The sequence below is a fragment of the Xenopus laevis genome, chromosome 5S (assembly GCF_017654675.1).
Source record: "Xenopus laevis strain J_2021 chromosome 5S, Xenopus_laevis_v10.1, whole genome shotgun sequence".
Lineage (NCBI taxonomy): Eukaryota > Metazoa > Chordata > Amphibia > Anura > Pipidae > Xenopus > Xenopus laevis.
In genome coordinates this window covers 76,779,551-76,803,668 of record NC_054380.1, presented here as the reverse complement: position 1 = coordinate 76,803,668, position 24,118 = coordinate 76,779,551, and the positions used below count along the sequence as shown (strand labels likewise).

At 38.6% G+C, this 24,118-nt stretch overlaps 1 protein-coding gene across 3 annotated transcripts in view; it reads right to left on the bottom strand.

Annotated features, from left to right (window-relative positions):
* Positions 1 to 23,909, bottom strand: part of phip.S (pleckstrin homology domain interacting protein S homeolog) — a 107,348-nt gene extending 83,439 nt beyond the window's left edge. The window contains exons 1-7 of one of the 3 annotated variants that reach the window (XR_001935949.2): positions 23,630 to 23,909; positions 23,459 to 23,517; positions 23,293 to 23,322; positions 22,756 to 22,815; positions 4,027 to 4,177; positions 3,839 to 3,937; positions 326 to 486 (exon numbers count right to left, since the gene is read on the bottom strand). Coding sequence is in view for 2 of the 3 variants with exons in the window: in XM_018265475.2 (XP_018120964.1) it covers positions 326 to 486; positions 3,839 to 3,937; positions 4,027 to 4,177; positions 22,756 to 22,815; positions 23,293 to 23,322; positions 23,459 to 23,517; positions 23,630 to 23,672 (603 nt within the window). In the remaining variant the exon portion in view is untranslated. The remainder of the gene's footprint in view (positions 1 to 325; positions 487 to 3,838; positions 3,938 to 4,026; positions 4,178 to 22,755; positions 22,816 to 23,292; positions 23,323 to 23,458; positions 23,518 to 23,629) is intronic. The other 2 variants (XM_018265475.2, XM_018265476.2) reach the window with 2 other exon arrangements.
* Positions 23,910 to 24,118: the final 209 nt, after the last annotated feature.

Genomic DNA, 24,118 nt, shown 5'->3' with positions numbered 1-24,118 from the left:
CATAAACATCAACCAATTATTGCCGAGAAACTATGAAACATTTTTCAACATCAGTTTACAAATACACAAAGAATAGGTTACAAACAACAATAGGACTGCAGAATATGTGTGTAGAGCAAAATGTTCCCTCTTGCCATTAACTTATTTTCTTTTAGTTTTTTAAAAAAAAAAATTAGTAATAAACTACTAATTGTAGAACGAGGCAATTTTTTTAATAGAAATTTTCTGTCCATGCAGTTTTCAAATATAAAGCATGCATTTATAGATACAAAAGCATACTTCAGTAGATTCATGGATAAATGATAGGTAACATCCAAGCACTTACCGTAAAAATTCTTCTGCCAGTTCTGTCAAATGTTACACAGTATACAGAGGAAAGGTGGCCTAGAATTCGTTTGTGCATTTTCATGTGCTGGTAAACAGCTGTTGGTACAAGGTTTTCAAACTGGTAGTTTCCATTCAGCTTTCTTGCAAAAAATGTGTTTGCTTGAACAAGAGAGGGACTTAAATCAATACACTACAATATAAAAAACATACTTGTTCTTTCAAGGCTCTTAGAAAATACACATGATTTAAAAAAACTACGTTGCTATTTTTACAGTGTTTTAAACTAGACAAAGTGAACCAGATAGCCCTTTTAATTCTGCTGGAGGGGTTATTCCTAGGGTGGATGCTGACAAGCGCCGGGCATGCTGGAATCTGATAGAAAAAAACAAGTGTGGGGACTGAAAAAAATTGACATTTTGGGAGCTGAGTGTAAAAGGTGGCCATAGACGCAAAGATCCGCTCGTTTGGCAACATCGCCAAACGAGCGGATCTTTCCCCGATATGCCATTAACAGGCACGGCTATATCGGGGGTAATCTGATTGTTTGTACGATTTTCGGATCGTGTGTCGCGTGTGCCGACATCTTTCGTCCGGCGGAGATTGGTCGTTTGGTCGGTCAGGTTTGATTTTGACCCGACCGATCCCACCGGAACCCATGGCACATCGTAATCTGATCGTTCGGCCATACGGCCGAACGATCAGATTGCCATGCCTGTTAATGGCATATCGGGGAAAGATCCGCTCATTTGGCGATGATAGGATCTGTGTGTCTATGGCCTCCTTAAGGTAGTTGTTGGTATGGAATCCATCTAACATTAGGTGCTTATGGAGAGGGAGAGCTATAGGACTGAATGGAGTAGAAAATAAAACTCAACCTTAAAAGACTAGCAACATCAATAAAATGTTTTTACGGTTACTCGGCAATGCTACAAACCACATTCTGGGTCTAGTATTATAGCGTTATCAACAGGCGTGTGATTAAAAAAAAGAATATATTGTTGGTAAGTCTGTGTGTATGCCCAGATAGATAAAAAATTTTAGCCTACCAACAAAAAAAAATCACCATCCACCAATGGGGATGTCCCATTTAAAACCACCTGGGTGGCATCCTATCTCTATCAATATTGTGACTGTGAAGCCCTACCTTTTAATTAAATATATGGGATCAGTTATCCAGAAAATACTGCATTCTTAATTTTAAAAAACAATTCCTCATGTCTGACTGATTTGCTTTTTTTATGATAACGAAGCTATGTTCATAGAAAAAAAATAATGCAAATATCTATTTTTAAATGTATTTCATTTATTGGCCTGTTTTTTGTTCAGGTTTCACAATGCTGAAAACCAAACAGACAGACCCTACTGAATATGTATCACTTTTTCCAGATCCAGAAATATGAACATTAAGTAGATCAGTGATTTGTTAAAGGAAAACTATACCCCCCAAACAATGTAGGTCTCTATAAAAAGATATTGCATAAAACCGCTCATATTTAAAAATCCTGCTTCATGTAAATAAACCATTTTCATAATAATATACTTTTCTAGTAGTATGTGCCATTGGGTAATCATAAATAGAAAATTGCCATTTTAAAAAATAAGGGCCGCCCCCTGGGATCGTAGGATTCACTGTACTCACAAACATACCAACAAACCATACATGTTAGGTCACATGAGCCAATTAACAGAGTTGCGTCTTTTACAGTTAGAGTTGTAGTATTTCTGGTCAGGTGATCTCTGAGACAGCACAGAGACCATCACGAAATGGTGGCTCAAGGCAAGAGATGTAAAAGGACAATATTTACTTAAATATATATTCCAGTTTGGTAAGATTCTTTAATATGCCACTTAATATATGAACTATCTGTTGCTTAAGTGTTCATTTTGGGGGTATAGTTTTCCTTTAAACGACTCAAAATATTAGTATTGAAAATTATTCTGAATACATAAAATATTAACCTCTTAGGCACTTGCAATTGTACAAGAACAAGTTTCAGCTTCTTTTACTTTCTTCACAATTTGCATCTAATGACCTGCATGTAATCCCTTCCACACCTGAAGGCATTGTTCCAATAAGTACATTTATTTAAGTCTCTACAAAACATTCGTTATTCTGTTAAGAAACAAAAAGTATTCCTTAAGTGAAGAGAAAAAAGAAAATATGACCAGGGTGAGATTGGTGGCTGTGTGTAACTGATGAAAAAAAATGTCAAAAATGTCTCCGTGTTCTAAAGCCCTGAAACCACATCTGCAAATGTTAAGGGACGGAACTCGCAGGTCTAATAAAAAAATGTTAAGAAAGGATTTTTTTGTGCCTAGACATGAACAAATGTTACATTCTGAGTGAAATATAAATAGTTACTGCCTTATAATAAGTTTAAACCCCACAGTGCCATGGTAATGACAATTTATTGGAGAATTTAAGGATCACAGTAATAATTATTTACTAAAGTGCATAAATCAAAAATTTGTATTATAGACCCCCACCAGGTCTCACCCAGCATTTATGTATTATCTAAGAATCCAACTGCAATCCTTCAACCATTTAGATCAGCAAATCTTCCTCAGGATTGCAGTAAATAAAAGGTGCAGTAAAACTGTGCTTGATCGAGTTGACAAATTATTGGGTGGGGCTGGGCATGACCCATGACCGCTGTCTTAGTGCATACTGGTACTAATGACAAAATTAATGGTAGATGTTAAATAATGAGTTTAGGTACCTAGGCTCAAAGATTAAGGGCAGTCTTCCAATGTCATTTATTCAGAAATTGCCTGTGCTACGTGCAAGTTTAGGAAGACAGTGGGAGCTTAGGAAGCTAAATGCATGGCTAAAAAGTCTTGTTGCAGGAAGGAAGGGTTTGAATTCCTAGAGCACTGGGCTGATATTTAGTTGTGATGGATGGCACCTCAGTGGACGGGGGTCTGCTGTGCTAGGGGAAAGAATGGCTAAGAGGTTGGAGGGTGTTTAAACTTGGCAAGAGAGTGGGTGAGTATTGTGGTGTAGCTAGGGTAGACTGGGTAGTGGGATTAGTAAGGGGTCATGGGGGGGGCATACAGTTTATCAGCTAGGGAAATCCTTCTGTTACAAGACAAACAGACTAATTGTAACTTTAAATGTAATTTTCCATTAAATAATGTAATTATCAGAGGGAAAAGTAGTAACTGCATCCCTGCAACATATTACCTGGGAACGGCTGTAAAGTTTGTCACGTATAAGGAGGCCAATAAATCTTGCAAAAAAAAAACAAGCTAAAGTCAATATGGAAAAGAGTATTGGTATGAACAAAAAAAGGCTTTAGTTCCTAACATTTTTATGCAATCTTTTTGTTCAACCCACTGAGGTAGAGCTGAAAGTCTGCAGCTGAAATGCATCTGAGTTGTTTCATTCATATGTACAGAACCAAAATTAGAAAAAAGTTGTCTCTGTCCAAAGATTTATGGACCAAACTATATAAAGATAAAATAACAAAAGCACAAAAAATAAAACACAACAGAATCAAACATGCCTTACCAATGCTTGGTGGGCTTCCATAATTTATGGGTGGCTCTGGAGGCCTTCCACAATGTAAAGCTGCAAGAGCTGATCCCTTCCACACAACATGCTTGCAACCTACAGAGCAAAAAGGCAACAGAAAAATGTAAATCAGCGATAGGAAGACATTAGGCTTGGGGAAAAAAAACAAAGCATTTTTTGCATACTTTTGTTTGTGCGAAGCAGAGATTGTCGCCCTGCACCCAAAAGGGTCTGTATGCCCGGGACACTCTGAGGAACATCTTTTTCCAGAAGAGGTCCTATCCTTCGACATATTTCTAGTAAATGGTCAGGTGCCAAGTGTCGATAATATTTCACCTATTGCAGGAAACAAAATGTAAGACATTCGGATTTGTAGTAAGCTAAATTCAAGTTGCTTATTGTGCAATTAGTATAAGATTAACAAATATGCCAGGTAGAGGTTATGTAATGCAATTTCTTACGACTATCTGGGCACTGAGAACTATAAAAGGGACACACATGGTCAGATCTGTTAAGACAAAGAGTCAGGCACTGAACACTAGAAAAGAAAATTAAAAATATAAATTACTTGCATATGAATGGTGTGTATATAATATTAATATTGCCTACTGAAATACATTTTTCAATGCAGTTTTTACAATTACTTTAAGTTATTTGCAAATGTAATTAAAGATTGAAAGTGCATCTGTTTTCTCCCCTGATATTCTGTAAGGGCAAGGCCAGACGTGGCGGTTTAACTAGGGATGCACCGAATCCAGGATTCAGATCGGGATTCGGCCAGGATTCTGCCTTTTTCAGTAGGATTTGGTTGAATACTTGTGCCTTGCCAAACCGAATCCTAATTTGCATATGTAAATTAGGGGAGGGTAGGGAAATCATTGTTTCCACTTTTTCCTTGCCTGACCCTAATTTGCATATGCAAATTGGGGTTCGGATTCGGTTCGGTATTCGGCTGAATCTTTCACCATGGATACGGGGATTCGGCTGAATCCCAAATAGTGGATTCGGTGCATCCCTAGTTTTTATGTTGCATTTTTAAAAAAGCTACGTTGGTCATAAATACGCATAAACTGCACTACAACTGAAACTAATGGAAAACACACTATGCCAATTCTCACAGGGCGCTTGCAAGCCAAAATCCACCACGGGACGTCAATATTGGTGTTTTCAAGCAGAAACTCCAATATGTCAAGAAAATGCCAAATCAATAGACTCTATGGGATCTGCAAGTTTGAAACCACACTTTACATAAATACGCTGCGTATTTTATAAATAAGGCGTCCAAATTCTCGCAAGATATACGTTTTTACGGCATATTAGGCCGGTGACATAATTACGTTTCGTATTGACGATCATTCCTGCTCCATTTTGCATGTAAATAGCTTTTCTATTTCTAAATAGCTTTTCTATTTTCAGCCAGCAGAATTATGGGGAGCGAGAACAATGAGAAGCGCATGTTGGGAAAAGAAACCTACGTCCTGAAAAACGCATGAAAAATACATGTTGACAATAGCGTGTGGTTTCAGTGGCGTATCCACGCCCAACGGAGCTTTTTTTTTATAAATGCAGCGTAAAAATGCCACGTCTGGCCTTGAAACAATGTAGCAGATGCCAACCAGTGTTGCCCTGCACTGGTAAAACTGCTGTGTTTGCTTCAGAAAAAACTACTATTGTTTATATAAATAAGTTGCTGTGTAACAATGGGGGCAGCCATTCAAAAGAGAAAAGGCTCCGGTTACACAGCAGATAGATAGTCATATGAAAAAGTTTGGAGTTTTGTTTATCATTGGCTGAGCTTTCAAAGTAGCAACTTACTTTTAATATATAACATGCCTTATGGAAACAGTAGTATATATCAGTAGTATATCAGTGACAAATGGTAAATATGCAAGTCTTTCTGTGCTTTATATCACAGATACCTATGGAACTAAAATGAAGACATGCCCATGAACTTTGGAGACAATTTAAGATTTAGCTGCACCCATAACTTCTGAGCATAAATGAACTAGGCTGAATAGCAACATTAAAGGAACAGTTCAGTGTGAAAATAAAAACTGTGTAAATAGATAGGCTGTGCAAAATACAAAATATTTCTAATATGGTTAGCCAAAAATTTAATAATTCACATAAAGTAGTTATGTAACAAGTGACACCCAGAAGTACATAAAATGCATCCACAATAGCAGGATTATAATGGTGTTAAAGGTACAGGTAAGGGACTGTTATCTAGAATGCTCAGAACCTGGGATTTTCCTGGTAAGGGATCTTTGTAATTTGGATCTCCATACTTTAAGTCTACTAAAAAATTATGTAAAGCTTAATTAAACCCAACAGGATTGTTTCTTCTGTAATAAGGAGTAATTATATCTCAGTTGGAATCAGGTAGAATATACTGTTTTATTATTACTGAGAAAAAGGAAATAATTTTAATTATTTAATTAAAATTGAGTCTAACAGGTTGCCAGATCCCATACCTGTATTAAACCGCATAGAGGATCGCCCAGCACAGCTCAAAACAAATGCCGTCTCTATGCAGAACATTTAATAAACACTTCATTTGTGCTATGTACCATATGTGATAACATACGGGTAACGGGACACATTAGAGCCAGAAAAACACAGGGACAGACTTTCAACAAGAAGATAGGAGCACGTTACAGATTCTAATGCACATATGGAGCAGCAATCTCTGTAACAGGGTATTTAATTTTGCTTACTTCAGACCCCAGGTTGGTGCTCCTCCACTTCCAAAAAAGCACCACACTGACATACGGTACCCACCCAGTGGACTAGGATCCTCTGAACTTGTGCAATACAGAAATCAGAATGTCTGTACCATGCTTGCACTTGTCCAAGGCACAATATTATTATTAACATGTATTTATATAGCGCCAACATATTGCGTAGCACTGTGAGGATGATAAGGAAAGCTGGAAACTATAGCACCACATCCTGAGAATATAAGAACCTGGACTGGTGTATTTTTGGATGCAAAGTCCCAAAGTCAGAAGTAATTGACTATATCCCTTGGGCATGTCTAAAAACGTAACAGCCTTCAGTGATTCTACCTTTTCTTTTCATTTAACACTTCCAGCACAGTAATGGGGTTGGGAGTAGAAGACAGGTGCTGCATGCCTTTTTTTACTCCCGAAGAAGAATGTCCCTATGAATTTATTAAGCTCTTAAGAAAAACAAAACCCTAAAATTAAGGAAACGCATACAAAGCATTAATAGGAGTGAAGTTACAAAACCCTGTGGCTTGTTACTTAGAACCCAATTCGGATAATACAACGCACAAATGACAAGTTACACTGTTTCCAAAATCCTTCAGGTGGTTTTATATCCATGTAAAACACTGCAACGCCAGCAGACACAAGTTTAGAAAGCAATGGTTTATATGGCAGAATATGATCATAGAGAAAATTGATTCCCCTGCAGGAATTGGGGACTAGCAGAGCCTACACTACAGTTAAAGGAGAAGGAAACCCCGTGGGTGCGAAACCCCGTGGGCGCAAAACCCCTCCCCCTCCCCTGTGTTGCCCCCCCTCCCTCCTGGCCTACCTGTCCCCCTGGGCAAATGCCCCTAACTTGTTACTCACCCCTCTGCGCAGGTCCTGTCCACGGAGTTCACAGTCGCCATCTTCTCCCATGCGGTCTTCTTCCTGCTTTGACCGGCGTCTTCTGGCGCATGCGCAGTAGGAACATTTACCGGTACGGATCTACTGCGCATGCGTCGAATGTCATAAAGTGAAATCGGAAAACTTCGTGACATTCGGCGCATGCGCAGTAGATCCGTACCGGTAAATGTTCCTACTGCGCATGCGCCAGAAGACGCCGGTCAAAGCAGGAAGAAGACGCGTGGGCAAAGATGGCGACTGTGAACTCCGTGGACAGGACCTGCACAGAGGGGTGAGTAACAAGTTAGGGGCATTTGCCCAGGGGGACAGGTAGGCCAGGGGGGAGGGGTTTTGCGCCCAGGGAGTTTCCTTCTCCTTTAAGAGTAAACAAAAAGTATGTTTGCAAGAACAGCCTATTGCGTACACAAGTCTCCACACCAGGTATTAACTCTCAATGAAGGGAGTTATGCTTCAGCACTTCCATGTGTAGAATGGTTTGGATTCAGTGAGCCAGGGCACTCGTTCATCAATCTGAATCATGTCCCAGTGCAGGCAGTACAGAACTTGTGTGTGGGGGAGGGGGGGGGAATACACCTTTAAAGAAAATGTATTTACTCTTTTGCATAATCAATGAAAAAGTAACTAAGCACATTTCCAATATCCACTCATAAAAAATGTATGTTCTTTGTCTCACAGTGTGGGTATATAGTGCCTTCTTTTGGCATGCGAAAACATTTTCTAACAGTTACAGGACATGAGTGTTTTACCTACAAAAATTTGTGTTTATGGGAATGAAAAGCCATTTGTTACCTGCAGGGAGAGCAGTGACAAAGCACCCCACGTGCCATCATTCTTAGAAGAGATGAGTCTCCTCGAGGTCTCTTAACCCTTTAAAAGAACAGGAACACTAAAAAAATGAAAGTGTTTTAAAGGAATGAAAATATAAGTACTGTTGCCCTCCACTTGTAATATCACGGTGTTTGCTTCAGAAACACAACTAAAGTTTATATGAACAAGCTGTTTTGTAGCCATGGGGCACTCATTCAAGTACAGGATAAACAGTAAATAGCAGATAAGTGCTGGAGAATCCCATTTTATACGACAGAGCTTATCCATTATCTGCTGTGTATCCTGCGCCTTTTCTCCTTTTTAATCTTTGAATGGCTTTACCCATGGCTACACAGCAGCTTGTTTATATAAACTATAGTAGAGTTTCTGACGCAAACACACCAGTTTTACCAGTTCACGGATACAGTACAATATATTTTCCTTATTTTAAATCCCTTTTTTTTTTGGTGGTACTGTTCCTTTAAGTGCCAGCAGTATTTTGCATTTAATTTATACTCAGTGTCAGACATTTTGTGCTCTCTCATTTTAGGGGCATTTCCTGGGAGGATTTTTTTTTTACAGAGGAAAACTACAGTAGAACATGACATACTTTAGAATCCAAAGCCAAAAAATCCTGGAGCATTAGGTTTACCCCAGGAAACCATAAATATTTGAAGAGTACACATTTTGCCGAATGCAAAGTAGTTAACCATGTCTTTCAAACAAACATCAAAGCTTTTCTGAACGTAGCAGTTTCTATAAAAAGAAAAAACATCCTAAATCCAAGGAAAAACATCCAAAATATGAATGTCCACTAAACATTTTGATGCTCATTGTGCACAGGATTTGGTGCTCACCAAATCCGAGCAATATTTTTGTATAGAAAGACCCTTTTTTCCTATAAAATCTCAGGTCCCAAGCATTCTGAACAGTAGATTCCATACAAAATTAGCCCTTACATGCGAATGTGTGCCAATACGGAAGAGTCGGCTATGTCTGGGCCTGTGCTCCCCTGCGGCTGAACACATTTAAACTCGATGCAGGGGAGCACAGAAAAAAATGCTGCTGAGCCCTAAGCAGAATTTCCAAGGTTATCTTTAAATTTATTTTTCACAGTGATTTCCCTGAAGAAGTTACCAGGTGAGACTAATTAAGATGTTGTTTTGCATGATCAAATTACACTTTAACATGAATAATTTATTCTTAACCTTTCCTTTAAAAAAAAAAAAAAAAAAAGTACTTTATCCAGCTGTGGAGTTTGAATTCTGCCTTCTACAGAAATATCAGGAAATCTATTTAGTAATATCTTCATTAATACAGGTATGGGACCCGTTATCCAGAATGCTAGGAACCTGGGGTTTTCTGGATAACGGATCGTTCTCTAATTTGTACCTTCATACTTTAGGTCTACTAGAAAATCATGTAAATATGAAATAAATCCCATATGCTGGTTTTGCTTCCAATAAGGATTACTTATAGCTTAGTTTGGATCAAGAACAGTGTACGGTTTTATTATTAGAGAAAAATTTTGATTATTTGGATAAAATGGAGCCTATGGGACACAGCCTTTAAGTAATTTGGAGCTTTTTGGATAATGGGTTTCCGGATAACGGATCCCATACCTTTTTAACCAAAATAGAAACACAATGAATAGAGAAAAAACATGTTTTTGTCAGATTTTCTTGCACATTTAAACCCTTAAAGTGTCAGGCATTTATGGATTAAATAGCCAATTTTTGATATATACAGTGGTGTGAAAAACTATTTGCCCCCTTCCTGATTTCTTATTCTTTTGCATGTTTGTCACACTTAAATGTTTCTGCTCATCAAAAACCGTTAACTACGCCGGCCTGGGCAGGAACCTTACGTCTTTTGAGCAACTGTGCTTAGCACCTGACCCTCCCACACACTCTATTTCAACATTATATGGTCTCCAAACACAGCGGGACTTAATAACGCACTTAAACTTTATCAAAGCTTGGGAAAGGGAATTGGCGGTGCAACTTTCAGAAGAAGATGTCAGGAATGGAATAAAGGCATTGCTTTTCAGTTCGCGATGCTGCCGTATTCAAGAGATGAATTACAAACTTTTATCCAGGTGGTACTACACACCCCAGAAACTGAAGCAGATATATCCAACAGCCAACAACGTATGCTGGAGGTGTAAATCAGATGTTGGCACACTGTTACATATTTTCTGGGACTGTACTTTATTACGACCCTATTGGGAATCAATCCTGGATGCTTGCTCCCAGTTACTGGGCCGAGAAGTAGAGCGTACCCCGGCCCATTCCTTATTGAATCTTGAGATAGACCAGTCCGAGACACCTCCCGATTCTGCCTTAGAAAGATGTCTGCTTAATGCTGCTAAAATTCTTATCCCAAGTAGATGGAAGACAACTACCTCCCCCTCCTTCAAGGACTGGCTAGGTAAGGTTAACGAGCTGGAAAAATTTGAGGAACTCTCAGCTAGAACTGAACGACAAAATCAATCCTTTAGGGACACATGGCTACGGTGGTTTCTATTTAGAGACTCTGATACATACAAACAACATAGCCAGGGTACCTGCTAGAGGGCTAGATATTCACCGCATGTTCTTAGAAACCAGGCTATTCCGCCCCCAAATCAATAAACCATTCCTTGTGATGACCATTCAGTTAGATGTGCAACAATGACATATAGGAATACTGTGGTAAATCTAGGTAATGGGCAGTCCCTATAATTCTTGACTCTCCGATACCGCATATTACTGTATGGCATTTTATACTTCATAGCGTGTAAATGTTCTGTGCTGACATGCTACATGACTGTTGATATTTCTATGCAACCTCTGTGTGGCAACCCCTCACCTTTATTTGTTTTGCAATTTTTTTTTTTTTTTTCCCTTTGTTTTGCCTTATACCCCCCCTCCTTTCTTTCTTCTGTATCCCCCTCCTTTTGTTGGAAATCTCTTCAATAAAAACTATTGAACGAAAAAAAAAACGTTAACTATTAGTCAAAGATAACATAATTGAACACAAAATGCAGTTTTTAAATGAAGGTTTACGTTATTAAGGGAGAAAAAAAACTCCAAATCTACATGGGCCTGTGTGAAAAAGTGATTGCCCCCCTTGTTAAAAAATAACTTAACTGTGGTTTATCACACCTGAGTTCAACTTCAAAGGTTATAAAGCCATTTCTAAAGCTTTGGGACTCCAGCGAACCACAGTGAGAGCCATTATCCACAAATGGCAAAAACATGGAACAGTGGTGAACCTTCCCAGGAGTGGCCGGCCGACCAAAATTACCCAAAGAGCGCAGAGACAATTCATCCGAGAGACCACAAAAGACCCCAGGACAACATCTAAAGAACTGCAGGCCTAACTTGCCTCAATTAAGGTCAGTGTTCACGACTCCACCATAAGAAAGAGACTGGGCAAAAACGGCCTGCATGGCAGATTTCCAAGGCGCAAACCACTTTTAAGCAAAAAGAACATTAAGGCTCGTCTCAATTTTGCTAAAAAACATCTCAATGATTGCCAAGACTTTTGGGAAAATACCTTGTGGACCGACGAGACAAAAGTTGAACTTTTTGGAAGGTGCGCGTCCTGTTACATCTGGCGTAAAAGTAACACAGCATTTCAGAAAAAGAACATCATACCAACAGTAAAATATGGTGGTGGTAGTGTGATGGTCTGGGGTTGTTTTGCTGCTTCAGGACCTGGAAGACTTGCTGTGATAGATGGAACCATGAATTCTACTGTCTGCCAAAAAATCCTGAAGGAGAATGTCCGGCCATCTGTTCGTCAACTCAAGCTGAAGCGATCTTGGGTGCTGCAGCAGGACAATGACCCAAAACACACCAGCAAATCCACCTCTGAATGGCTGAAGAAAAACAAAATGAAGACTTTGGAGTGGCCTAGTCAAAGTCCTGACCTGAATCCTATTGAGATGTTGTGGCATGACCTTAAAAAGGCGGTTCATGCTAGAAAACCCTCAAATAAAGCTGAATTACAACAATTCTGCAAAGATGAGTGGGCCAAAATTCCTCCAGAGTGCTGTAAAAGACTCGTTGCAAGTTATCGCAAACGCTTGATTGCAGTTATTGCTGCTAAGGGTGGCCCAACCAGTTATTAGGTTCAGGGGGCAATTACTTTTTCACACAGGTTTGGATTTCTTTTCTCCCTAAATAATAAAAACCCTCATTTAAAAACTGCATTTTGTGTTTACTTGTGTTATCTTTGACTAATAGTTAAATGTGTTTGATGATCAGAAACATTTTGTGTGACAAACATGCAAAAGAATAAGAAATCAGGAAGGGGGCAAATAGTTTCACACCACTGTATGTATATGCAAATTATATATATATATATATATATAATTTGCATATACACACACACTATGGTTTGTTTACTTTCACTCTGTATTTTGTGTGACGTTCTTGTGCAGCAATTACTTCAACTAAATGTTTGCGATAACTGTTGATCAGTCGTGCACATCAACTTGGACATTAAGCCCATTCAGCCATAAAGAACAGCTTCAGCTCTTGGACATTGGTGGGTTTCCTCTCATGAACTGCTCGCTTGGTAGAATGGTTTGTGTTAAGAATCGTTGCCTTACTATATGACCCACTGTCGTCTGAGATCTAGTTCATGGACAGATGTCTTGACATTTTAATTTACAGTTCTCTGGTATAGTTCAGAATTCATTGTTCCATCAATGATGGCAAGCCCAGATGGGATAAGGTTCTTTGCTGGAATGCAGTATTGCTTTCTCCCAATGGAATCCTCTATTTTGGCTTCATCCAGTCACAAAACATTCTTCCAGTATCCTTCTGGTTTGTCCACATGAGCTTTAGCAAACTGTAGACAGTTAGCAATATTTTGGGGGGGGGGGAAGAGTAGTGGCTTTCTCCTTGCTACACTGCAATATACACCATTGCTGTTCAGTGTCCTCCTGATGGTGGACTCGCGAACATCAACATTAACCAATGTGATCCAGGCCTTCAGTTGCTTAGAAGTTACCCTGGGTTCCTTTGTAACCTCTTGGACTAGTAGATGCCTTGCCGTTGGAGTGATCTTTGATTACAATTGTCTTGAATTTCCTCCATTTGTACACGATCCGTGTGACTGTTGATTGGTGAAGTCCAAAAACACCGCAGTGATTTTATTGGCCCATATCTTTCCAGCAAACCAATACAAATCAAGTACAAGGTACTTTTTTATTATTGGAGAAAAAGGACATTTTTAAACATTTTAATTGTTTAATTATAATTGAGTCTATTGGAGACGGCCTTTCCATAACTCTGGAGTTTTCTGGATAACTGGTTTCCGGATAACATATCCCATACCTGTATGTATTGACAAATTCCGAATGGGTAGATAAAAAAATCCTGCTCCAAACTAACTAGCTGCAAAGATATACTAAATTAAGGATTTTAGGAAAATTTCTGGAACTCTAAAACTCACCTCAAAGCTTACACTTAACAGCATCTTATTTTAAACATGTTAAAAAGATAAAAGCATAAATATAAAGGTGTCTTTGAACAGTTTGATGCCCAATCTGCATATGTTTACCCAGCTTTATGGTACACAGAGACTGAAAAAATTAACTTGTGAAATAAGATTTTCATGTCTAGCACTTAAACTACTGCACTGCATGCATTTTGTTTGTTATAAAAGCCCCTTTGCTATAAGCTGACCACAGAAAATCCTACATTTTTAAAATACACAATTAATTTCAAAATAGTTAAGTAGACCTTAAAAGGAAACGAAAACCCCCCTACCCATTTCCTGTCCGTATAGCTCTTTACTTAAAAGTAATTAATTGTCCCTAAATGTAACACAAACGTATCCATGCAGAGTTGTGCAGCAGAGCTCTTGGGTGACATCTGCTGTATCTTCAGATATCCTTCTTTCACTTTGGCAAATTATAGAGCTTTCCAGCGCAGTTGGCGAGGATACCAGACTGACCAACTGCACAGCAGCCAAAATCTCAGTGTAAGCAGTCCCTTAGTGGAAACGGAAGATAGTGCCCATGTTCTAGGGTACAAAATACAGTCTTTATTTCCTCTACAGAAATTGCCAGTAAGCTACATTAGATTAATGTTCACCTGTCCATTAACAGCCAGTGAAAAGTTTAGTATAACCTCACTAAGCCAAAACATTTTTTGGTTGGGAAAGAATATCTGTAAGCATATCCCATTCTTAACATGAGTGCAATGAACATACATTTTGAACACAGAAAATTATTTTATTTTTTTTCATTTATTGAGCTAAACAAGGTACAGAGGGAAATTTGCTACTGCATTTAATTACCGGTGCACAGATAATAGCCAGGAATAGAATTTTGCTAATCTTTAGACCATAAGATCCTTTGGGGAATGGACTGATACGACTGAGGTAGAATTCTTGTAAATCGTTGAGCACATGTATTGGGGCTATATAAAGTATAACAACAATTTTTCACTGGTAATGAAGCTACTTAATTTTAGGATGTTGCAAGATAGTTACAATTTCCCGGTTTGCCTTTTTAGCTCAGTGCAACAATATATTTTTTGTAATTAAAACAATAGTCAAATTCTCAACAGCTAAACGAACGATCGCAAAAGCATGGAAAACCCCTACGCTGGATATACAGTTACGGTAGTTAAAACCAGACTGGACAAGTTTTGGAGAAACTCACTAGCTGCCGTACAGGGAAACAGAAACAATACAATAAGGTCCGGAACTGTTGGATGACATAAACATACAAAATCATTAGCTCACCTAGAGTATAACCACACTTTATAAATCTGCATGTACTTTAGCGATAAACTCAAAAACGTATTGGCCTTGTGGGCTAGGAAATGTCCAGCGATCGCATTTTCCTGTAATATGCACGGTTGCAAAATGTTATATGTTAATGTTGTAGTGGTAAAATATACTGCATCAAGTCATCTCAGACTTTTGCATTACTGCTGTTAGCTCATCCTGATCCCAGTCATAGTTTTATTGTGCTGAAATCTTTATAAGGTTAGTCCAGCTGCTAGTGGTGCAAGGAGTTTAAAATAATTTAGGAGTGTTTACATGTAAAGCAAAGACTCTTGGGATTACAAAAAATTGGGGATGCACCATATCTACTATCTTGGGATTTGGCTGAAACCCAAATCTCTCATGAAGGATTCGTTTGCAACAATAAAGTCACAAGGATTCAGTTCAACACTTGGATTCATCAAAAGTCTGAAAAAGGGTCAGATTTGGTTGAATTTCAAATGAAATCTGGCATTCAGTGCATTCTCAGGGATAAAAACGAACATCCCTAAAGTCACGTCCATATTTACGTTACACATAAGTTTGTGTGCACATACCAGAGCAGAAAGATAAGAAGTTAGCAGTTTCAATTTTGTACCTGGTACATAATTGCATATAGATGCATGATTATGTGTTTGTGTCACTGTGCTTCATATTAAAAAGCTCTATCACATATAAGTCATCCAGCTCACCGATGGAAACTAAACAAATGATCATTTATTTATATAGGGCAGACACGTTACACAGTGCAAATGGTCTTCTCACAACTATTTTTAAATTACTCTTTTTCAGAGGCCAAAATTGAACTTTAAATAAATAAATAAATAAAATTTAAAAAAAAAAACGGTTAAAGGGGTTGTTCAACTTCCAAACACTTTTTTCAATTCAGTTGTTTTTAGATTGTTCACCAGAAATAAAGACTTTTTTCAATTACTTTCCATTATTTATTTTTTACTGTTTTTCCAAAATATACGTTTAAAATTGAATGTTCCGGTCTCTGGTGTTTCAGTCTGGCAGCTCAGTAATTCAGGTGCACTCTAAACTGTTACAATTTTGCAACATTCAGCAGCATCTCTGGAGTATTAGCAACTATTGTATCGATTCTAACAGCAGCCTGTAATGAAACCCAGAGCTTCTGCTCAGCAAGGACAAATATAAGAAATGTATCAATTAAATGAATCCATTTAGAACAGTTTACATGGTCGGCGACCCCCCCCCCTCCCAGAGCTGCTTCAGAAGGTGAAAAATGAAACTTTACACTTCAATTTTAGAAAAACAGTCACAAATAGAAGATAGAAAGTCATTGGAAAAATTTGTTATTTCCGGTGATCTATCTGTTTGAAGGTGAACCACCCATTTAAAGGGGCTGCTCACCTTAAATTTAAAATTTCTTACAACGTAGTGATATTCTGACAATTTGCAATTGGTCTTTCTTTTTAGCTGCCGTTTTTAAAATATTTAGCTTATCAGTAGCTCTCCAGTTTTGAACGACTAACTGTTTGCTAGTGTCCAAATTATTCTAGCAACCAGACAGTGGTTTGAAGAAGGGACTGGAATATGAATAGGGGAGGGATGAAACAGAAAAATAAATAAAATACAACAATCGCCTCACAGAGCAATAGCTTATGGGCTGCTGCAGTCAGTATTCCATTGAAAGCTGGAAAAAGTCAGAAGGCAGCAAATAATTCACAAAAACTGCAAAAAACAGATTATGTTTTTTAAAAACGGCTGAAGAACTGGCCATTCTATAACATACTAAAAGTTAACTCAAACGTGAACTACCCCTTTAACAGACCATGAACCAGTACCGGAGAAACGAATATCTATTCCTTAGTTAATAGACTCTCCACGGTGCAGATATTGGATAGTTAGGTGGAAAAACACAGAAGTTTCAACAATATACAGTATCTGTGAATATAATACATGAACTGTAAAAATCTACCTGTACTGGTCACAGGTACCGTAAACTAAAATGAACCGTGTAAGTTATACTGTACTGTAGGGGGATGAGACAAATCCTTCCCCTGTTTTTCTGTCTGTGACATTATCCAGCCCAGTTACGGGCTGGAGAGTCATCCGATTGGCTGGGCGCCCCAGTGTAGAGTCCTGCAGCGGGTCGGGTACCAGCGGGTTACCCGCAAAAATGTGCGGTACCCTGCGGGTTATGAATAGAAGTTCCGGGTGCGGGTCCTCACAATATCGATATCTACTCCTTTTTTCTGGTCATGTCTACTTCAGATGACGTCACTTCCGGTTTATGACAGCACTTCCTGTTTTACACCTTTTACACGGGGGTCGGGCCGCGGGTCCTCACAATATCGATATCTACTCCTTTTTTCTGGTCACGGCTACTTCTGATGATTTCACTTCCGGTTTACAATGCAGCACTTCCTGATTCTTGATGGTCAGCGGGTCGCGGCTCAGGTAGCGTGTCCAAGCGTGTAAGAATGCCTGTTGCAGGTACGGTCCCAAAAACAATGTGCATTATATGTGACTGTGGCAGAAGTGTTTTGACACCAATATGGATTAGTGCATTTTTGGACCAAGTACAAGGTACTTTACAGAGAAAAAAAGAAAATCAATTTGAATAATTACATTATAATGAACTATGGGAAATTACTTCTCCATAATTCTGAGCTTTTAATAACAGGTTTCCTGATAATGGATCCCACACCTGTGAACACACATACATACACGGTCATGCAAAAGGACAAAGTTTGATACAGACCTAATCCCTTACAGTAGGTAGCATTTACGGATCACCATCTTAAAAACAAATATGTTATAGTTTAGTGGCCCTGGGCAAATTTTCCACTATTTATAACACATGGGGTTGTCTCCTGACTCAAATCAAATCACGCGTAAAACCAACAGAATTTATGGTGGGGTATAATCCTATAATTGTGTGACAGGACCAGGGAGCTACTAAAATTAAAAAAAACAAATCAGTGCAACGTCATACTCACTTACCTTACTTATCTCCTTACCCAATTTCCTTGAGGCCCCTTTGCCTTTTTCAAAAATGCTATTTGCCCTCTTTCAGTAGTATAGCCATGCAAAGTTTTAAATTGCTACTCCACTCATATGTATACAATGCACTGTGAACACTAGCTGTCCCACAAATGCTTTTGCTCTCCTACACTAAAATAAACATGTACAGAGGTAAAACATTGCTCTAAATCTAAATCATCAAAAAAAAATATTTTGAGTGTGCATGTCCACATTTTCTATTTGCGTTTTTGGGTACGTACTGTGGGTGTACCCTTGGGTTAATTGCACCTCACTTATATTCTATATAAGAGGAGTTGCATATTTTTGCACTTTTTGTCTGTTGTCTGGTACATCTATGTTGTGTGTAGCACCCTGGTCCTAGAGGAACTTTGTTTCGTTTCACTGTGTACTGCACAAATGTATATATGGATGAAATGACAATAAACTCACTCTTGACTTGACTCGACTCTGAGGAGTGGTAATAGAATATTCTCCTTTGTAGTCATGTTTGGAATGCACTTCATTAATCTGTATTATTTCTCTAAATCATACCTATGTACATTTGCCCACTCAAAAAGCAGTGTCAACCACACACTTAATGCTTACAATCCAGTAACAGGTGTCTGACTGAAATTCCTTCTGCCTTATATAGTCTTTTGCCAACAGACCTTTACAAAGTGTAGAAAAGCACTGTATCTTGACAGCGCTATATAAATAAATGATGAAATTAAATGAAATATGGCTGAAGGCAAGAAAGCAGTACAGTATGCTGGTAATGAAACAAAAGCAGTCTATCTATGCAGCTACACTAATGCATGAGAACAGAGAAGAGGCAGGGGGCTGGATATCTTACTTTGCACTCTAAAGCATTAAGAAAGTATCACTGAAGAGAATACAAGAAAAGAATGCAGAAAAACGTTAGATTTACTATAAAGAAAATTGACAGCTAAAAGACTTTTTGGAACCCAAAATGACAAGGGGCACCATCACCATGTTTTTAAAAACATTAATAAACCATTATTAAATATTTACTGACAGAGCATTGTGTGGAAACAAAAACATATTGGACACCTTTATTTACCAGTGTTGTCATCTTTCAAGAACAATAAACAGCTTCAAACTGTTACTATGCAATAAGAATAAGCAAGAAAACACCAATGATAATTGCTGATAATTGGACTGATTATCCCCAGAGACAATGATGAAATAGGATATCTCTGATTTTTAGTAGCCTATATAAAACTACAAAACCAGGTGGAATATAAAAAGCAAGTCATTTTCACAAAGACAAAATACTGTATATGTTTTGCAGTTTCAGTCCAGCAACAGCAAATATATATTTTAGCAGTCACAGCCCTATTTTGCATACATTTTGTTTCAGTCTCCCAGGGACCGAGCGTGACAAAATGTTACAATCCTATGATTTAAAAAGGCAGAAGGGAGTGCTACTAAAGGTTTTCTTTCTGCTAGCAAAAAAAACACAAATACTACAGTACACATATATTGGACTAAACGATTTACACTTAAATGACATAATGTAGTATTCCCTTGGTCCCACATTAGCCTAAATGCAAAAGAGTACATATTCAGATTGAAAGCTTGTTATATAATCTTAAAGGACATGGCAAAGGTGTGGGCAGGAGAGGTTATGAATTCCATCACAGTATGTGTAAATATAGTAGTTTATCCATTTATGGATTATAGCATAGGTAACAATTACCAAAAAGCAGGTCTGCTAAACATTCTACACAATCACAACAGAGGACTTGTAATCAAACTATATTAAAAAGAAAATAGCTTAGCGGTGTCTGATTTGTTACAGGTATTATAGAATGCACTGCAAAGTGCAATTCCCAATATGAGTTCTAAGGAAGAGGGCTTAGTCCAATTGAGGGCTTTATACGCCATGCAAATCCTGCATGTTTTATACAATTTAATTTACTTACCACTATACAACAAGCATCTAAAATATAAATGTAATGTTGTTAAACTATTGTCCCAACCAATACCAGGCCCACCGACTATGTTAAGACAGCAGTATAAATAAGAATGTTATGAGTTAGCCTAATGATGATAGGTAATAACAATAAACAACATTAAAAAAGTAAAACCTAAAAATACATATTGGACAGTTATACAAAAATGTTATAAGCTTAAGATTACACAATGCTACACACTATTAAATGCTCAACTCAATTTAAAAAAAAAAAAAAAAAAACACAATAATCATAATTGAGGTTTTCTGTTTAAAGCGTACAGATCCCATGAATGAATTAACTTCATAATAATATTTTTCATTTTAATTGAATTGTAATATTGTAAGTGGTATGCACCGATCAAAAAGTAGCACAAAAACACAAATTCTACAGTGTTGGCAGTCAAGTTCCTGACAGCTAAAGCTGTAGAGTTTAAAGTGCCTAGCAGGCATAGGGTTAACCAATATCTTGTCAAATCTGAGAAAAGAAACGGCAAAACATGACTAAAAACTGAAGAAAATGATTATATAATCATTTTATTCTGTCAGTTTTATTTCAAATGGATATTTAGTTTGCCAAAAAAAACATAAAAAAAACACAAGTGACCCAGCTGAGAGGTAAGGAAAAATAACACCAACACACATTTTTTTTTTCTACCAATAATGTATGCTGTGCTAAACTAACATTGCCCAAACCTCAAACACTATTTCTAAAATTAAATGGGGTTGTTCACCTTTAAGTTAGCTTTTAATGGGGTCAGTGACCCCCATTTGAAAAATGGAAAGAGTCAGAAGAAAGCAGCAAATAATGAAAAAAACTAAAACAAAAATATTGAAGACCAATTAAAAAGTTGCTTCAAATTGGCCAGTCTATACCATAAGGTGTTTGAGTTATTTTGCTTTTTATTCAGCAACTTTTCAATTTGCATTATAAACAATCTGGTAGTTTGATTCCAAACTAACATAGCTAGGAAACAAATTTCCCTAGCAACCATGCAGATTTGAATAAAAGACTGAAATATGAATAGGAGAGGGCCTTACTAGAAAGATGAGCAAGCAGTCATAATAAGTGTGTAGCCTAACAGAGCATTTGCTTTTTAGATGGGGTGAGCAAACACCTATCTGAAAGCTGGAAAGAATCAGAAGAAAAAGGCAAATAATTATAAAAACTAACAAACATAAATAATGAAAACCAATGGAAAAGTTGCTTAGAATTGGCCATTCAATTACATACTAAAAGTTTACTAAAGGATGAACCACCCCTTTAAGTACAAATACACTATCATTCAAACGGATAATCTGCCACACTAATTGCAAACAGAGGAGCATCGGGACTCTTTCTACCAAGTTGAACAATCCTGCCAGGATGAAAGGTCATAATTATCCTTTTCTGAACAGCCGAGGATGGTTTACTGCATAATATTCATAAATAAAGCCCATGTGCTGAATTCTGCATCCTGACATACTGCGGAAGAGACGATTTCCACGTACCCGCACTCTGCCCCGTGTTTTCACTTCCCAGGTGCTCAGCCAAATCAATGTATATAAATATTCAAAAGGGACCCGCACTCTGGTTTCTTCAAAAACAAAGTTGTTTATTTAAACATCACAGTGCTTCAAACGTTTTGACCCCCCCCCCGGAGTCTTTATCAAGGATCTCGGGGTCTTGATAAAAGACCCCAAGGGGGGTCGAAACGTTGGAAGCACTGTGATGATTAAATAAACAACTTTATGTTTTTGAAGAAACCAGAGTGTGGGTCCCTTTTGAAATATACACATACATACACACACACACACACAATGCATATACGTGCATACTAGATATGTGCAAGTGTACTGACAGACTTGTCTATTTAAGTGTATATATGAGCTGAGGGGGGTCATGAATCATTAAAAAGTCGTTACTTAAAATTGTTGGAAACACTATTTATGAATCCACTGTTTAGCCCTGCACTTAAACACCAAGGATCAAACTACCTAAAACAGTGCAAAATCTAAATTTACTGAAGCTGCCTGGCAAACCTTTTTTCTTTAATTAAAACCAAAGTAAACAGAACAGCAATGTTGTATCGGAAAAAGCCATCACAGATTGACATTGACAAAATTCACAGAGAAACCAACGTGACTGCCATTACCTTAACAACAAGCCAAATAGGAGGGTGACATGGTTAATACAACTAAATTATCACCAACAATGCATTCTTCTTGGACGGCAGGGAAAAACAGGGTGACCAAAACAAGGAAGGGTTGGAAATAAAGTACTGCGTGTATACTTTCATGGTAAAGAGAAGGCATTTTGCTTTACAGAAAGATAAGTGCTGATTTCAGCTAAGTAAGCAGTGTGTGACAGGCTGCAATGTAGCTGTGCCTGAGGCAGTGTGTGGATACACAGAAAGCTGCACTCTCCCCCCTCCAAGCTCCTCCCCTGCCCTTCCTCCACATTTTCTCTGCACAACATTTATGACGTCTCTTTTATTTCCAGCACCTCAATACTCATGGCCGTGTGCGTTTCAAACCCCTCAAACGTAAAATTCACCCCCAATATCCAACGTGTAGTCCCTTCACCGTGTGTCCGAGCCTGTCGTTTGCCGGGGAGCCCCAGCTGTACGGCTTCAATCCCGTGTTACAGCTCAGTGGCAAGCACCGAAAAATGCGGGAAATTCAATTTATTTCACTGTGTGACAATATAAGGTAATAAAAAACAAACTTTCTCCACTGTAAGAAAGTCTCACCAAATTGTGGTAAGTCCTCGCGTGTTCTTTCCCCGTCCAGTCTACCCTTTTCGGAAGTAACTGTAATAATAATACAAAACACGGAAAGGCATCTCGTTAAAAAAAAGTGACATTCTCCTGGTCAATTCACATTCTAAAAAAATAAAGTCCGGTTAGATTTCTATTTAGAGTTGGAGCGCAGGCTGCACAGTCCAGGCGGCTAACCCGAGCTCAGCGCATTCCTAAAGCGGCTACTCCCTGGGAATCCTCTACTCCCCCCAAACACACTACTCCGTGGGGTTTCAGCGAAAAACTTGACCTACAAGCCCCCCTAAAATTAGGAACAATTAGCCGCCCCTAAAGAAATGCTGCTGCGTTTGGAAAGGGGAGGAGCGGCACCATCAGAGCCTGTAGGGGGTTCTCGTTCGCTTTATTATAGACTGCACAACAAAAGCTGGGGCGCAGCAATAGGTTCGGAGGTGCTTGTCTGCGCATTCAGTGTGCCCCCCGCCATTGCCACCACCCCCACTCCCTTAGTGACATGCCCGTGCTACCCACCTCCTTCTCCTCCACTTCTCGGATCAGAACCTGCGAACAGATACAAAAAAAAAGTCACAACATGTTCTTTAGAATTCCCGTAGCGGATCCCTCAAAAAGTGGGGTGCATGACAGAAAAAGGAGTACTAACAGCGGACCCACCCCCTTCCCTCGGATTCTTTTATACCTGTGCTGCTTCCTGACAGGGTCCATCTTCCAGAAATCTGGCAATGAGGAAATAGAGCTCTGCAAAGACACACAAAACAGACAGGTTACACGGCTACATACATACGCACGTATAGACCGGTTTCATAGTGTTTATTAGAAATGGTGGATGGGGCAGTGAGGGCGCACATACCGGATCTGAGCTCGGTGCTGTGCTGGTTGTTAGAAGAGGACATGTTGGGGTAGCTGCGTATCCCCCCTTCCTAGTAATGCTTCACTCCTACTCTCGCTACCACCGCCGGAGCGGATCCCCGGGCCCTGCCTCTGGAACTGTCAGGGTTTAGAGCAGAAAAGAAAAATAGGGAAGCCTGCGCTCTCCACCATGCAAAGCCAGGCGGAGGGAGGAGGAGGAAACAACAAGCCAGAATGAGAGGAGCGAGAGAGCTTAGTAATGTATCCCTCCGCCAAGCACTGGAGGAGAGAGGGGAAAAGAGTCCTTTTTTTTTTTTTTTTTTTAAACAAACAATCTGAACAACTTTGATATTTGGTTTGCGAAATCCCTCCCTTTTTTTCATTATCTTACTTGCTCCGAGGGAATTACCAGAACCAAAGACCACGCCTTTAAAAACAAGCTAAATCAATAATTTCTATACAAATATATATGTGTGTGTGTATATATTAC